Source organism: Cottoperca gobio, chromosome 7 (genome assembly GCF_900634415.1).
Source record: "Cottoperca gobio chromosome 7, fCotGob3.1, whole genome shotgun sequence".
In the NCBI taxonomy this organism is placed as follows: domain Eukaryota; kingdom Metazoa; phylum Chordata; class Actinopteri; order Perciformes; family Bovichtidae; genus Cottoperca; species Cottoperca gobio.
The window spans coordinates 22,927,389-22,943,869 of NC_041361.1; the positions used below are offsets into that span (position 1 = coordinate 22,927,389).

At 43.0% G+C, this 16,481-nt stretch overlaps 1 protein-coding gene across 1 annotated transcript; it reads right to left on the reverse strand.

Moving 5' to 3' along the window:
* Window positions 1-1,322: 1,322 nt before the first annotated feature.
* Window positions 1,323-2,552, reverse strand: nppb (natriuretic peptide B). Its single transcript, XM_029436304.1, has 3 exons — window positions 2,430-2,552; window positions 1,633-1,903; window positions 1,323-1,442 (listed from the first exon to the last, which is right to left on the reverse strand). The coding sequence occupies exons 1-3, from the start codon at window positions 2,541-2,543 to the stop codon at window positions 1,432-1,434; spliced, it is 396 nt and encodes a 131-aa protein (XP_029292164.1). The 5' UTR covers window positions 2,544-2,552; the 3' UTR covers window positions 1,323-1,431.
* Between the last annotated feature and the right edge of the window lie 13,929 nt (window positions 2,553-16,481).

Sequence of the window (16,481 nt, forward strand, 5' to 3'; positions counted from 1 at the left end):
GGACCTTGAGTCGATGCTGTTTTGTCATCTGTCATTTTCACTGATACAGTATATAGGCTATATTACACATTTGCATTGTCTTAAACATTTGGAAATGCGGCAATAATACAGTTTAAAATATATGTTATCAATAATTTAGACATTTCACAAAAAGCTAATTCACACTGAATAAGGCAAAGACGATTCCTTCACTTTGGAGTTATAGTTATAGTTGGTGGTTTCAGCAGACCTCCTTGACAACTGAGCAAATCAGACTTGCTGATGAAGGCCCCGAGATGCAGCTGAAAGCACCAGAAGACATTTACTTTCACATTACTATTTCTAGCATCAAGAGTGAACTTTATTATCTCAGTTCATGGCTGTCTGAGAGTGTCCTGCTGGGAATCCACATCACAAGTGAGACACGAGCACTGCGTAAGTGCTGCTGAAGCATCCGGTCTGTTCAATCCAAACTAATTCTAATCTACATGTTGAGCTGTCATGGCCGTCAGCACCAGCTGACCTGTCAGTAGCACAGAGGAGCTGACAGGTCATTGTAGATACCATTGGTAGGAGAGAAAAAAGAAGACCCGCAGCACATGTTTTGTTATAACGCCTCACTTTACATTTGATACAATAGAATTTGTTCAATGAGTAATGGATGTCAACATGCTTTTCTCCTTGCTATCATTGCACAGGGAGTATCTATATGCGTTGCAGCTATACCAGCTACTAACAAGCCACAAAAAATAGAGTTCTGATGACTGCTGATGCCAAAGATTAAATGCACTTTGGTGGAAGTTTTGTTTTAGTTTTGTCTTTCCCTCGTCATCTCAGAGTCTGTCTCTCACATTAGATCGATGGATGTAGAAAAATGACAACCATGTGAATGTGGTATTTACTGCCAGAAGTGAGGTTTTTCATGTTGAAATTAACCCTGGATGCAAGTATGGAGACAATTGTATGTAATGCATGTGCCAGTGTCATTTATCATTGTCAGAAGGCCATTCTTTGTGTCAATGGAGGTAATTTCAGGAACGTTGCATGAAAACTATTGTATTCATTCACATTATAATTTAGTTTCTTTGTTTTGTGTGTGCATGTGTATATGTATATATATACGTGTGTGTGTGTGTGTGTGTGTGTGTGTGTGTGTGCGTGTGTTTGTGTGTGTGTGTGTGTGTGTGTGTGTGTATGTGTGTGTGTGTGTGGTTTCTGATTATTTCTGTGCCTGATGATGCTTAAGCAACACTTGGTTCAATGATGTGCAGTTGTAAACATTTATTAAAACATTCAATAGTACATAAAGAACATTCTTACATCCATTTTAAATAAATATACTTGCAAGCAACAAACAATATTAAATAAATATTAGTAAATAAATAGCATTCAAATAAAAATATCTTTTGGTAGAGATATTGCAGTTCCAGTGTTTAGATGGTTTCTTCACCTTTACTTTGGATCTGCAGGAGAACAAGACAACAACAGCAGCTGTGTTATTAAGACTATTATACCTCCTGATTAATTTCATTAATGGAACAAATTAAATTCATGATGACATCAGAATGAATACATTATGAAGAAAGCATAAAGGAAAATAATAGATGGAGATGTTTTTGACTGTTTTCTATGCATGTTTTAACTGTAACTCACTGTATCTGCCGACAGTATTGCACCCAAGAGAGCTCATGGAGCCTATTCTGTCCATCCGGCGACCGAAGCAGCCTGAGGATTTCCTGGACGAGTCGTTGCGGACACTCTTTAGGTTCTTTGCTGAGAGAAACTCCCTGATGACTGCCTCATCCAGTCCAGTTTGGGGCTGCTGTCCTTCTGCTGCATCCTCTATGTCCAGGCTCTGTATGTCAATCCCTGCAGGGACGCTCTGGTCCACAGGAACCGACTCCTCTAGTCTGTGAAGCAACACCTGCAATATCCACATATATATCCATGTCTTGCATATTAAAAATAAACATTACATTTTTGGAAATAGGATAAATATGTACAGGAGAGGCCTTCAGACAATTATTGTAGCACCTTTAAGCAGATTGTAAGACCATAAGAAGCATTTCTGATCTTTTTTTACAATGTAGTCCCCATATAAACCTTGTCAGGCCATACTCATTCAAATTAATGAGGCTGACTTTACGACTGTAGCTTTCATTATTTGTTATGTTCTAATTACACTTTCAATTATTTTCTTAGAGCACCACTTTCACTTCACATCAAAGTCCCATTATATCATATATGGGCCCAGAGGTACATATACTGTAGCTGATCTTTATGCAATACAATCTATACCTGGGATAACTGAACATAAATACTGTAAATGAAATTAACTCTTTGTTTTGTCTTGCTGCTGCAGATTGCCTTACATTTCCAAAAGGATCCATGTTTCCTAGAACTCCAACTTCCCAAACCCAAGTTTCAAGATGACTCATTTGGAGACTCACCTTTAAGATGTCCATGTCAGAGTCAGTCAGGCCGGTGCTGATAGGATACGTGCTGAACAGCTGCAGCTTTAGGATGAGAAGAAAGCCGCAGAGGGGAATGGAAGACAGATGCATGTTTCTCTGTGAGTTCCTGTTTGTCGTATCAATGGATGGATGATCGTTGACTTCTTTGCCTGGTAGCTGTTTGGATGCTGGAGCCCACACCAGCAGCCTCTGAACTTTTATACATAAGCTTGACACACGTAAGTATGCCAGGAATCGGACTGGCATTCCTGACACCTGACTCTGATAACAGGAGCTGTCGGAAACTGCGCCTTTTAAAGTGTTGTCTCTTAGATATGGGGTATTCGTATGACATAGCTGCTTCCATTTGCTGCTTTGTTTCCGAAACATACTCCAGCCCCCCTGTACACAGGATATTGTGTAGGGTTACTTGTGGTTCCTAGAGTCTCTAAGAGTACAATGGGAACCAGAGCCTTCAGCTATCAAGCTCCTCTCCAGTGGAACCAGCTTCCAGTTTGTGTTCGGGAGGCAGACACACTCTCCACATTTAAGAGTAGGCTAAAGACTTTCCTTTTTGATAAAGCTTATAGTTAGGGCTGGCTCAGGTTTGCCCTGGATCAGCCCCTAGTTATGCTGCTATAGGCTTAGACTGCCGGGGGACACCTCCCTGCTCTCTTCCTTCTCTTCCTCTCTCCTCCCCTCCCTCTCTTCTTCTCCCTCTCTATCTGTATGCATTTATGTAAATGTATGTTACTAACTCATCATCCGGGGCATCATCCCCGGAGTTTCTGTGTCTCATGTGGCAGGTTGCCACTGATAAAGTTTACGTCAGGATCAGGAATCGTGGCTGCGCCTGCTGCCCTGGTCTTGCTGGACACCGGGAAGCCTTTTTGACATTTTCCTGGATTCATCCATACTTTCTCTTTTTTCAACACAACATAATTTCTGTCAAATGTTGTATTTGTACTATGTTGTTTATCCTGTACATACGACATCTATTGCACGTCTGTCCGTCCTGGGAGAGGGATCCCTCCTCAGTTGCTCTCCCTGAGGTTTCTTCAATTTTTCCCCTTTAATTATGGAGTTTCTTTTAGGAAGTTTTTCCTTGTGCGATGCGAGGGTCTAAGGACAGAGGGTGTCATAACCTGTACAGTCTGTAAAGCACACTAAGACAAATGTATAATTTGTGATATTGGGCTATACAAATAAATTTGATTTGATTTGATTTGACATACTTACACACAGACAGACACACAGACACAGACAGACAGACAGACGGACTGATATGCAGACACACACACAGAAGGACATACGACAGACGAACGGACAAACAGACGGACACATATACATACTTACAGACAGACATATATACTTACACACACAAAACAGACTGACAGACAGACACACAAACACATAGAAAGACAAACGGACTGACAAACTTACAGACGGACATATATACTTAAAGACAGACGGACAGACAGACGGAAAGACGGACGGACGGACAGACATACTTACAGGCGGTCAGACAGGCAGAAAAAACAGACAGACAGACGGACGGACAGACACACACTCACACACACAGACATACCTACAGACAGACACACGGACAGACAGACAGACAGATACTTATAGACAGAAGGACATACGGGCAGACACACAAATGGACAGACAGACGGACACACATACATACAGACACACAGATATAATTACAGACAGACGGACAGACGGACAGACATACTTACAGGCGGTCACAAAGGCAGACAGAAGGACAGACACATACACACACACACACAGACAGACAGACAGACAGACAGACAGACATATGGACGGACAGTTATACCTACAGACAAACAGAAGAACGGAGAGACAGACTGACATACTTACAGAAAGACGGACAGACAGACAGACGGACATACATATACACAGACAGACAGACAGTCACGGAGAAAGGAAAACAGACTGACATACAAACACACAGAAAGACAAACGGACAGACACACAAATGGACAGACAGACGGAAAGACGACGGACGGACAGACATACAGACAGATAGACGGACAGACATACTTAAAGGTGGTCAGACAGGCAGAAAAAACAGACAGACAGATAGACGGACAGACACACACAGACATACCTACAGACAGACACACGAACAGACAGACAGACAGACACCCAGACATACTTACACACAGACAGACCGACAGACGAACAGACATACTTACAGACAGACGGACAGGCAGACATACTTACACACAGACAGATGGACGGACGGACGGACAGACATACAGAAACACAGACAGACAGATGGACAGACAAACAGACTTACACACAGACGGACAGACAGACATACTTACACACAGACAGAAACACAGACAGTCATACAGATAGAAACACAGACACACATACTTAAACACAGACACACAGACAGACCAACATACTGACATACAGACAGGCAGACATACACACAGACAGACAGACAAACTTATACCCAGACAGACACAGAGACAGATAAACGGACAGTCATATAGATTGAAGCACAGACCGACAGACAGACACACACAGACAGATATACTTATAGACAGAAGGACATACGGACTCACAAACACACAGAAAGACAAACGGACATACTTACAGACAGACATATATACTTACAGACAGACACCCAAACGGATACACATAGACCGACACACACACACACACACACACACACAGTCTTACACATAGACCGACAGACATACATACAGACAGACAGACAGACAGACAGACAGACATACTTACAAACAGACGGACGGACAGACATACTTACTGACATACTTACACACAGACACAGACAGACGGACTGACATGCAGACACACACACAGAAGGACATACGACAGACGAACGGACACATATACATACTTACAGACAGACATATATATTTACACACACAAAACAGACTGACAGACAGACAGACAAAGACACAGAAAGACAAACGGACAGGCAGACAAACTTACAGACAGACATATATACTTAAAGACAGACGGACAGACAGACACACAGACGGACAGACATACTTAAAAGCGGTCAGACAGGCAGAAAAAACAGACAGACAGACACACACACACAGACATACCTGCAGACAGACACACGAACGGACAGACAGACAGACAGATATACTTATAGACAGAAGGACATACGGGCAGACACATGAATGGACAGACTGGACACACATACATACAGACACACATATATAGTTACAGACAAACGAACATATGGACGGACAGTTATACCTACAGACAAACAGACGAATGGAGAGACAGACAGACAGACATACTTACAGAAAGACGGACAGACAGACATATTTACTTACGCACAGACAGACAGACATACTTACAGGCTACAGACAGGCAGACAGAGAGACAGACAGACATACTTACAGACAGACATATATACTTACAGACAGACGGACAGACACACAAACGGACAGACAGACAGAAAGACGATGGACGGACAGACATACTTAAAAGTGGTCTGACAGGCAGAAAAAACAGACACACGAACGGACAGACAGACAGACAGACAGACACCCAGACATACTTACACACAGACAGACCGACAGACAAACAGATATACTTACAGACAGACGGACAGACACACAAACGGACAGACAGACAGAAAGACGACGGACGGACAGACATACTTAAAAGCGGTCAGACAGGCAGAAAAAACAGAAACACGAACACACAGACAGACAGACAGACAGACACACATACTTACACACAGACAGACATACTTACAAACAGACAGATGGACAGACAGACAGACGGACGGACAGACATACTGACACACAGACAGGCAGACAAACTTATACCCAGACAGACAGACACACAGACAGTCATATAGATTGAAACACAGACACACACACACACACACACACACACACAAACAAACAGACAGACATACTGACACACAGACAGACCGACAGACGAACAGACATACTTACAGACAGACTGACATACACACATAGACACACGGACGGACAGACAGACAGACACACAGACAGACTGACATACTTACGAAAGACAGACAGACATACTTACTGACATACTTACACACAGACAGACAGACAGACAGATAGAAACACAGACACACAGACAGACACACACATACATATATAGATATACTTATAGACAGAAGGACATATGGACAGACAGACATACATACTTACACACAGACAGATATGCACAGAGACAGACAGACACGCACACACACACACACACACACACACATACACACACACATAGAGACGGACAGACATACTTACACACAGACAGACCGACAGACGAACAGACATACTTACAGACAGACTGACATACACACATAGACACACGGACGGACAGACAGACACACACACAGACAGACTGACATACTTACGAAAGACAGACAGACATACTTACTGACATACTTACACACAGACAGACAGACATACAGATAGAAACACAGACACACAGACAGACACACACATACATATATAGATATACTTATAGACAGAAGGACATATGGACAGACAGACATACATACTTACACACAGACAGATATGCACAGAGACAGACAGACACGCACACACACACACACACACACACACACACACACACATAGAGACGGACAGACATACTTACACACAGACAGACCGACAGACGAACAGACATACTTACAGACAGACTGACATACACACATAGACACACGGACGGACAGACAGACACACACACAGACAGACTGACATACTTACGAAAGACAGACAGACATACTTACTGACATACTTACACACAGACAGACAGACATACAGATAGAAACACAGACACACAGACAGACACACACATACATATATAGATATACTTATAGACAGAAGGACATATGGACAGACAGACATACATACTTACACACAGACAGATATGCACAGAGACAGACAGACACGCACACACACACACACACACACACACACACACACACACATAGAGACGGACAGACATACTTACACACAGACAGACAGACAGACACACAGACGGACACACAGACATACACCCAGACATACTTACAGACAGACAGACACCCAGACATACTTACACACAGAAATGGAAATGAGCAAAGTCTTTTCCGGTTACGGTAAGCGCGTCATTTCCGGTTGTTAATGTTTCTGTGTTGTTGGTAGCATACTTCGGCAGCTCCAGCTTGACCCAGTTAATGTTGTTATATTCTTGATCACATCGGCTAATTACCTGTCATCTATCTAAACCTATACTTGTACTTCCTAAGCACTTACAACTCTCTCCTTATCCTCCTTCTCTTAGCGACGCTCGCTAAATCCTCAATTCTTTACGCTCTGTTCGGCTCTGCTAACGTTAGCTGCTGCAGCTCGGCAGCTAGCGATGGCATCTCCCTCTTCTGCTCTCTCCTGCTCGGTGTGTTTCATGTTTAGCTATTGCTCGGCCTCCTTTAGTGATAATGGTACGTGTATTAAATGTAGTTTATACGCAGGGTTGGAGGCGAGTTTTAGAGGGATAGATGAGCGGCTCCGCACCATGGCTAGTCAGCGGTTAGCAAGTGTAGCTGTTAGCAAGCCCCCTATAGTCGGTGCGGGTCGACCAGTGGTATCTCCTGTTAGCCGTCCCCCGGCGGGACCCGAGCAGCCGGGAGACTGGGTGACTGTCCGAAAGAAGTGTTATCAGAAGCCTACGGTTCACCACCAACCGCTTGCTGTTTCTAACAGATTCTCCCCACTCAGTGACACACCAGCTGAGAAGCCAACTCTGGTTATCGGTAGCTCAATTTTGAGATACGTTCATTTTGAGACACCAGCGACGACAGTCACGTGCATTCCGGGGGCCAGAGCGGGCGACATAGAAGCACATTTGAAACTGCTGGCTAAGGCTAAACGTAAATACAGTAAGATTGTTATTCACGTCGGCGGTAATGACACGCGATTGCGTCAATCGGAGTGTACTAAAGTTAATGTGGAGTCGGTGTGTACATTTGCCAAAACAATGTCAGACTCCGTAGTTTTCTCTGGTCCTCTGCCAAATCTTTTGAATGATGACATGTTTAACCGCAAGTCATCATTCCGTCGCTGGCTCTCACGGTGGTGTCCAGATAATGATGTGGGCTTCGTAGACAATTGGCGGACTTTCTGGGGAAGGCCTGGTCTGATTAGGAGTGACGGCATCCATCCTACTTTGGCTGGAGCAGATCTCATATCCAATAATATTACAGTCTATTAGTGGACCTAATCCATGACAACCCAGAGTTGAGATCAGGACAAAGAGTTGTAGTCTTACACACTTCTCTGTGCTTCTTTCCGGGCAGTCACCCACTCAAATCCCCATAGTGACTGTGTCTGCCCCACGACCACTGAAACTAATCAAGTCTATGGTTAACAGAAGAGGAGTTATACATGAAAACCTAATTAAAATAAACACCACCGCTGCAAAAGTGCAACTAAATCAAAAAATTAAATGTGGGCTCTTAAACATCAGATCTTTATCAACGAAAGCTGGATTGGTAAATGATTTAATATCAGATAATAAGATTGATTTATTTTGTCTCACTGAAACCTGGCTGAGACATGAAGAATATGTCAGTCTAAATGAATCTACTCCACCTGGTCATATTAATACTCACATTCCTCGAGGTACTGGCTGAGGAGGTGGAGTTGGGGCCATATTTGACTCAAACTTCTTGATCAATCCTAAGCCTAAACTAAAATATAACTCTTTTGAAAGCCTTGTTCTTACGCTCTCAAACCCAACATGGAAAACAATAAAGCCAGTTTTATTTGTTACTGTGTACCGCCCTCCTGGTCCGTACTCTGAATTTCTATCTGAATTCTCAGAATTTTTATCAAATTTAGTCCTTAAAACAGATAAAGTAATTATTGTAGGTGACTTTAATATTCATGTGGATGTTGATAGTGACAGCCTTAATAATGCATTTATCTCAATATTAGATTCAATTGGGTTCAGTCAAAATGTACATGAACCAACTCACTGTTTAAACCACACTCTGGACCTTGTTCTGGGATATGGTGTTGAAATTGAAAGTTTATCAGTGTGTCCACATAATCCTCTTTTATCAGACCATTTTTTTTATAACTTTTGAAGTCCTGTTACTGGACTACAAGCCAGTAGGTAAAATATCCTACGCTCGATGTTTATCTGAAAGTGCTGTGACTAAATTTAAGGAAGTGATTCCATCAGCACTTAATTCAATACCAGGACTCAATATCAATATAATGGAGGACTCCAATGCTAACTTTAGTCCCTCCCAAATTAATCATCTTGTTGATAGCGCTGCAGCCTCACTGCGAATAACACTCGACTCTGTCGCTCCTCTAAAGAAGAAGATCATAAAACAGAAAAAGAAAGCTCCATGGCTTAATTTACAAATCCGCAAACTAAAACAAAAGTCGAGAAATCTTGTAAGTAAATGGCGTTCCACTAAATTGGAAGAATCTCGTTTAGTCTGTTTAGATCATCTTAAAACGTATAAGAAGGCTCTCCGTAATGCCAGAGCAGCTTATTACTCTTCCTTAATAGAAGAAAATAAGAACAACCCCAGGTTTCTTTTCAGCACTGTAGCCAGGCTGACAGAGAGCCACAGCTCTACAGAGCCTTCTATTCCTATATCTCTCAGTAGTGACGACTTTATGAGTTTCTTTAACGATAAAATTATAATTATTAGAGACAAAATTAATCTCCTCCTGACCTCAATTGGTAATGACTTAACTTCAACTGTTGGAATTTTAAAAACATCTGTAACTCCTGAAATATATCTAGACTGTTTTACTCCAATCAACCTTAACCAACTAACTTCAACAATCTCATCGTCTAAACCATCAACCTGTCTTTTAGACCCGATTCCAACTAAACTGTTTAAAGAAGTTTTACCCTTAATTAACACCTCGTTATTAAATATGATCAACCTGTCTCTATTATCTGGCTACGTACCAAAATCCTTTAAAGTAGCTGTAATAAAACCACTTCTTAAAAAGCCTGGTCTTGATCCAAAGGTTTTAGCCAACTATAGGCCGATATCTAACCTTCCCTTTCTCGCTAAAATCCTTGAGAAAGCAGTCGCAAAACAGTTGTGTGACTTTTTACATAATAATAGTTTATTTGAGGTTTTTCAATCTGGATTTAGAGTTCATCATAGCACAGAGACGGCACTGGTGAAAGTTACCAATGACCTTCTATTGGCTTCAGACAAAGGACTCGTCTCTGTTCTTGTCTTGTTAGACCTCAGTGCTGCTTTCGACACTGTTGATCATGACATTCTACTACAGAGACTGGAACATTGTGTTGGCATAAAAGGAACCGCACTAAGCTGGTTCAAGTCCTATTTATCTGAGCGATCTCAATTTGTACTTGTTAACGATAAATCCTCCATGACAGCCAAAGTCAGTCTTGGAGTTCCGCAGGGTTCTGTACTTGGACCGATTCTATTCACCTTATATATGCTTCCTTTGGGCAATATTATAAGGAACCACTCTATAAACTTTCATTGTTATGCGGATGATACCCAATTATATCTATCAATTAAACCAGATGAAACCAATCAATTGGCTAAACTTCAAGCATGCCTTAAGGACATAAAAACTTGGATGTCTAGCAACTTTTTGATGTTAAACACAGACAAAACTGAAGTTATTATACTTGGCCCTAAACGCCTCCGAAACGCATTTTCTAATGACATAGAAGCTCTGGATGGCATTAACTTGGCCTCCAGCACCACTGTAAGGAATCTTGGCGTCATCTTTGATCAAGATCTGTCGTTTAACTCCCACATAAAACAAATCTCAAGGACTGCCTTCTTTCATCTACGTAACATTGCAAAAATAAGACACATCCTGTCTCAAAATGATGCAGAAAAACTAGTCCATGCATTTGTTACTTCAAGGCTGGATTACTGCAACTCATTGTTATCAGGTTGTCCAAAAAAGTCGGTTAAGACTCTTCAGTTGATCCAAAATGCAGCGGCACGTGTATTGACTAGAACAAGGAAATGGGATCATATTACTCCTGTATTAGCTGCTCTGCACTGGCTCCCGGTAAAATACAGAATAGAATTCAAAATCCTTCTCCTGACTTACAAATCAATTAAAGGTCAGGCTCCAGCATATCTTAAAGATCTCATAGTACCTTATAAACCAACTAGAGCATTACGCTCCCAGACTGCAGGGTTACTTGTGGTTCCTAGAGTCTCTAAGAGTACAATGGGAGCCAGAGCCTTCAGCTATCAAGCTCCTTTCCAGTGGAACCAGCTTCCAGGTTGTGTTCGGGAGGCAGACACACTCTCCACATTTAAGAGTAGGCTAAAGACTTTCCTTTTTGATAAAGCTTATAGTTAGGGCTGGCTCAGGTTTGCCCTGGATCAGCCCCTAGTTATGCTGCTATAGGCTTAGACTGCCGGGGGACACCTCCCTGCTCTCTTCCTTTTCTCCCTCTCTCTTCTTCTCCCTCTCTATCTGTATGCATTTATGTAAATGTATGTTACTAACTCACCATCCGGGGTATCATCCCCGGAGTGTCTGTCTCTCATGTGGCAGGTTGCCACTGATAAAGTTTACGTCAGGATCATGAATCGTGACAGCGCCTGCTGACCTGGTCCTGCTGGACACCGGGAAGCCTTATTGACATTTTCCTGGATTCATCCAAACTTTCTATTTCTTTTTTTTTCCAACACAACATAATTTCTGTCAAATGTTGTATTTGTACTATGTTGTTTATCCTGTACACACGACATCTATTGCACGTCTGTCCGTCCTGGGAGAGGGATCCCTCCTCAGTTGCTCTCCCTGAGGTTTCTTCCATTTTTTCCCCTTTAATTTTGGGGTTTCTTTTAGGAAGTTTTTCCTTGTGCGATGCGAGGGTCTAAGGACAGAGGATGTTGTAACCTGTACAGTCTGTAAAGCACACTGAGACAAATGTATAATTTGTGATATTGGGCTATACAAATAAATTTGATTTGATTTGATTTGACACAGACAGACCGACAGACGAACAGACATACTTACAGACAGACGGACGGACAGACATACTGACACACAGACAGACAAACTTATACCCAGACAGACACACAGACAGACATACTTACAAACAGACATAGGGACAGACAGACAGACACACACAGATGGACAGACAGACAGACAGACACACACAGAGATGGACAGACAGACAGACAGACATATAGACAGACATACAGACACACACACACATATAGACAATCACAGAGACAGGCAGACAGATGGACAGACACACAGACAGGCATACTTACAGACAGACAGACTACCGGACAGACAGACGGACACACATACATACTTACAGACAAACGGATAGACGGACATACAGACACACAGACAGAGAAACATACTTACAGGCGGTCAGACAGGCAGACAGACAGACAGACAGACACATACACACACACACACACACACACACAGAGACACACAGACATACTTAGAGTACACTTATATTAAAATCAAGTTAAAGCATGTCAGAAATATTCAAATACATAATTTTTTTATTTTAAAAAAGTTCATTATGTTTGATCTGCGGGTCTCAAAGGGTTAAGTTAAAATATTATCAGGTATATGTAGGCTACTTTAACTAACAATATGTAATGTATTGCCACTAAGGGTCTCTCAATCAAAACAATACTTTGTGGCTTGGTGTGGTAGTGCAGCAGCGGTGCATCATGTGAGTTCTTCTCCCGTTAGGATTCCTTCAGTGTTCCTGGTTCAGCAGCAGAATTGTCCACAAAGGTCTCCTCCTCTGCTCTGATTATAACGTTAAAAATAGAGAGCGCAGATAGAGAGCAGGTCTGTTTTCATATTTTGGGATTTTTATATAAATTTTGCTTTTAGTTTTAAAATATTGGATCATTTAAATTTCAGAATAATCCGTTATTCAAACAAAAGCATGTGAGACGATTGGGAGGAATGTCTCTTTGGGAACTTCTAACTATTAGGTCTCGTCCTGTTCGTTAGTTTTGTGTCATGTTTGTACTTCCTGTTTTATTTTGTGTTTGTTTGCCTCTCGTTGCCAGTTTGTCTTCGTACTTTGATGTCAAGAGTTCCAATGTTAGTACTGTGTTTCCCATGTGTCGGATTCCCCGGCTTCCTCGACCCCGTTTCCGTGACCTGATCCTTGTCTGCTGTCTACCTGTGTACCTAACCTGTTTCCATGACCCGACTCTGCCCCTGGATTATTCCTGCATGCTTTCTATGTTTGACTGCATACACGTGTACCATCACCACTGCAAAGCTTCAGTAAAAACAGTTTTCATTTACATTGTTCTGCCTCTGAGTTGTGCTATTGAGTCCCACCCTCATTCTGTCTTGATCGTACCGTTACACTAACAATTCATAGATATATTAAACATAATAAGGGGACATGGACGCTGTTTTTATTTCTTCTCTTTGTTATTTGTGTAAGAGGTTACAAAAGGTTGAGAAACACTCTCTGTGAACAGCTAAATCAATTTTTTTTTTATGTATCATAGTTTAATGTTATATTCTAACCAGTTAGGCTCCAGTTACTGCAGTTCACAGATAAATGTAATTGATTACAAAGTTCCCTCTGACACAAACCTGGGCATTGTACGGTCCGCGGGACACATCCGGCCCGTGTGAGGACAATCGTAAATTATAACATATATGAAAAAGTAAAGAAATAAATAAAAACAGCACCCTTTTCAAAAATAATAGCAACACAGTTAGAAAGTTATTATTTTGAAAAAGGTGCTGTTTTTCTTTATTTACGAATGCGCGCAGTTTGTTGCACTTTTGGATGAAAATGAGACTGAATATCGTGACATAGGCTACCACGCCGCTGTCAGGTGGCTCAGCCTGGGCAAAGAGTGTGGGACCTGAGAGAAGAGATTCAAGACTTATGTGTGAAGAAAGGAAAAGACATCTCACAGCTTTCAGATGCAGACTGGAAGGCAGATCTTGGTTTTGCTGTAGATGTGACTGCACTAATGAATGAACCAAATGTCAAACTGCAATGCAAGATTCTTTTTGTGCATGAAATCTACAGCGCAGTGAAGGCTTTCATGAGAAAGTTGCAGCTTCTCTCAAGCCAAATGGAGGACAACATTCTCATCCACTTGCCAACACTGAAGGAAGCCACATCATCAGCTGATCACCTCCACAGGTACTCATCCATGTTAGAAGCACTGCATGGTGAGTTTGAGGCGATTTTAAGACTTTAAAACAGTTGAGAATGAAATGCACATGATTTTTTCCCATTTACATGCAATGTGGATGATGCACCCAGTGATGTTCAGCTTGAACTAATTGACCTGCAGTCTGACACACTTCTGTCAGAGCACTTTAAGTCAGTCTCACTGTCTGAGTTTTACTCTTCCCTGAAAGAGGAGAACTTTCCACACTTGAGGAGACATGCTTAGAAGATTCTGGTCCTCTTTGGATCTACCTACATATGTGAACAGACATTCTCAGTGATGAAGTTCAACAAATCCAGATACAGATCCTCTATCACTGATGGTCACCTGTCAGCTGTCCCGCGCATATCCACCTCAGACATTCCACCAGATTTCAGTGCACTTGTTCAAGCCCAAGACATACTGGATGTTTCTCACTGAACAAGTAAAGTGAACTGAAAAACATCAAAAACACTTCTTGCTTTTTGTATAAAGTTGATTCATTGCTTATCTTTAACATACTGTAAAACACCTTTTCAGTATTGGTTTGTGAAGATTAACATGTTAAAAATAAAATACTGATGTAATTGTTTTTTTTCCTCTCTGGGAACCATCACCTTATCGTGGTGGAGAGGTTTGTGTGTCCCTATGAACCTGAGAGCTGTGTTGTCTGGAGGCTAGTGCTCCTGGTAGGGTCTCCCAAGGCAAATTGGTCTCAGGTGAGGGGCCAGACTAAGAATGGTTCAAAAACGACTTCATGAAAGAAAGGGAAAGGAAAGGAGAGACCCTGCCCGGAGGAAGCCCGGGGCCCCCGTCTGGAGCCAGGCCCAGAGGGAGGGCCCGACAGCGAGCGCCTGGTGGCCGGGTTTGCCACGGAGCCCGGTCGGGCATAGCCCGAAGAAGCTACGTGGTGCCTCCCATCCATCCATCCTGTGGGCCCACCACTCATGGGAAAAACCGCTGGGGTCGGGTGCGCTGTCACATGGGTGGCAGTGATGGTCAGGGACCTCGACGGACCAGACCCGGGCAGCAGAGGCTGGCTCTGGGGACGTGGAACGTCACCTCTCTGTGGGGGAAGGAGCCGGAACTAGTGCGGGAGGAGGATCGCTACCAGTTGGATCTGGTGGGGCTTACCTCCACGCACAGTCTTGGCTCTGGAACCGTACTCCTGGATAGGGATTGGACTCTATTCTTCTCCGGAGTTGCCCAAGGTGTGAGGCGTCGGGCCGGGGTGGGGATACTCACTAGCCCCCGGCTGAACGCCGCTACGTTGGAGTTTATCCCGGTGGACGAGAGGGTCGCCTCCCTACGCCTTCGGGTTATGGGGGGGAAAACTCTGACTGTTGTTTGTGCCTATGCCCCAAACCGCAGGTCTGAGTATTCGGCCTTCTTTGAGACTCTGAATGGAGCCCTGCAGGGGGCTCCAGTAGGGGACTCCGTAGTCTTGCTGGGAGACTTCAACGCACACGTGGGAAACGATGGAGACACCTGGAGAGGCGTGATTGGGAGGAAGGGCCTCCCTGATCTAAACCCGAACGGTCGTTTATTGTTGGACTTCTGTGCTAGCCATAACAAACACCATGTTCGAACATAAGGATGCTCATAAGTGCACGTGGTACCAGAGCACCCTAGGCCAAAGGTCAATGATCGATTTCGTAATCGTATCATCTGACCTGAGGCCGCATGTTTTGGACACTCGGGTGAAGAGAGGGGCGGAGCTGTCGACTGATCACCATCTGGTGGTGAGTTGGATCAAGGGGTGGGGGAAGACTCTGGACAGAACTGGTAAACCCAAACGGGTAGTGCTCACACCTCCGGCGGAGCTTTTCAGACATCCCTGTGGAGGTTGGGGG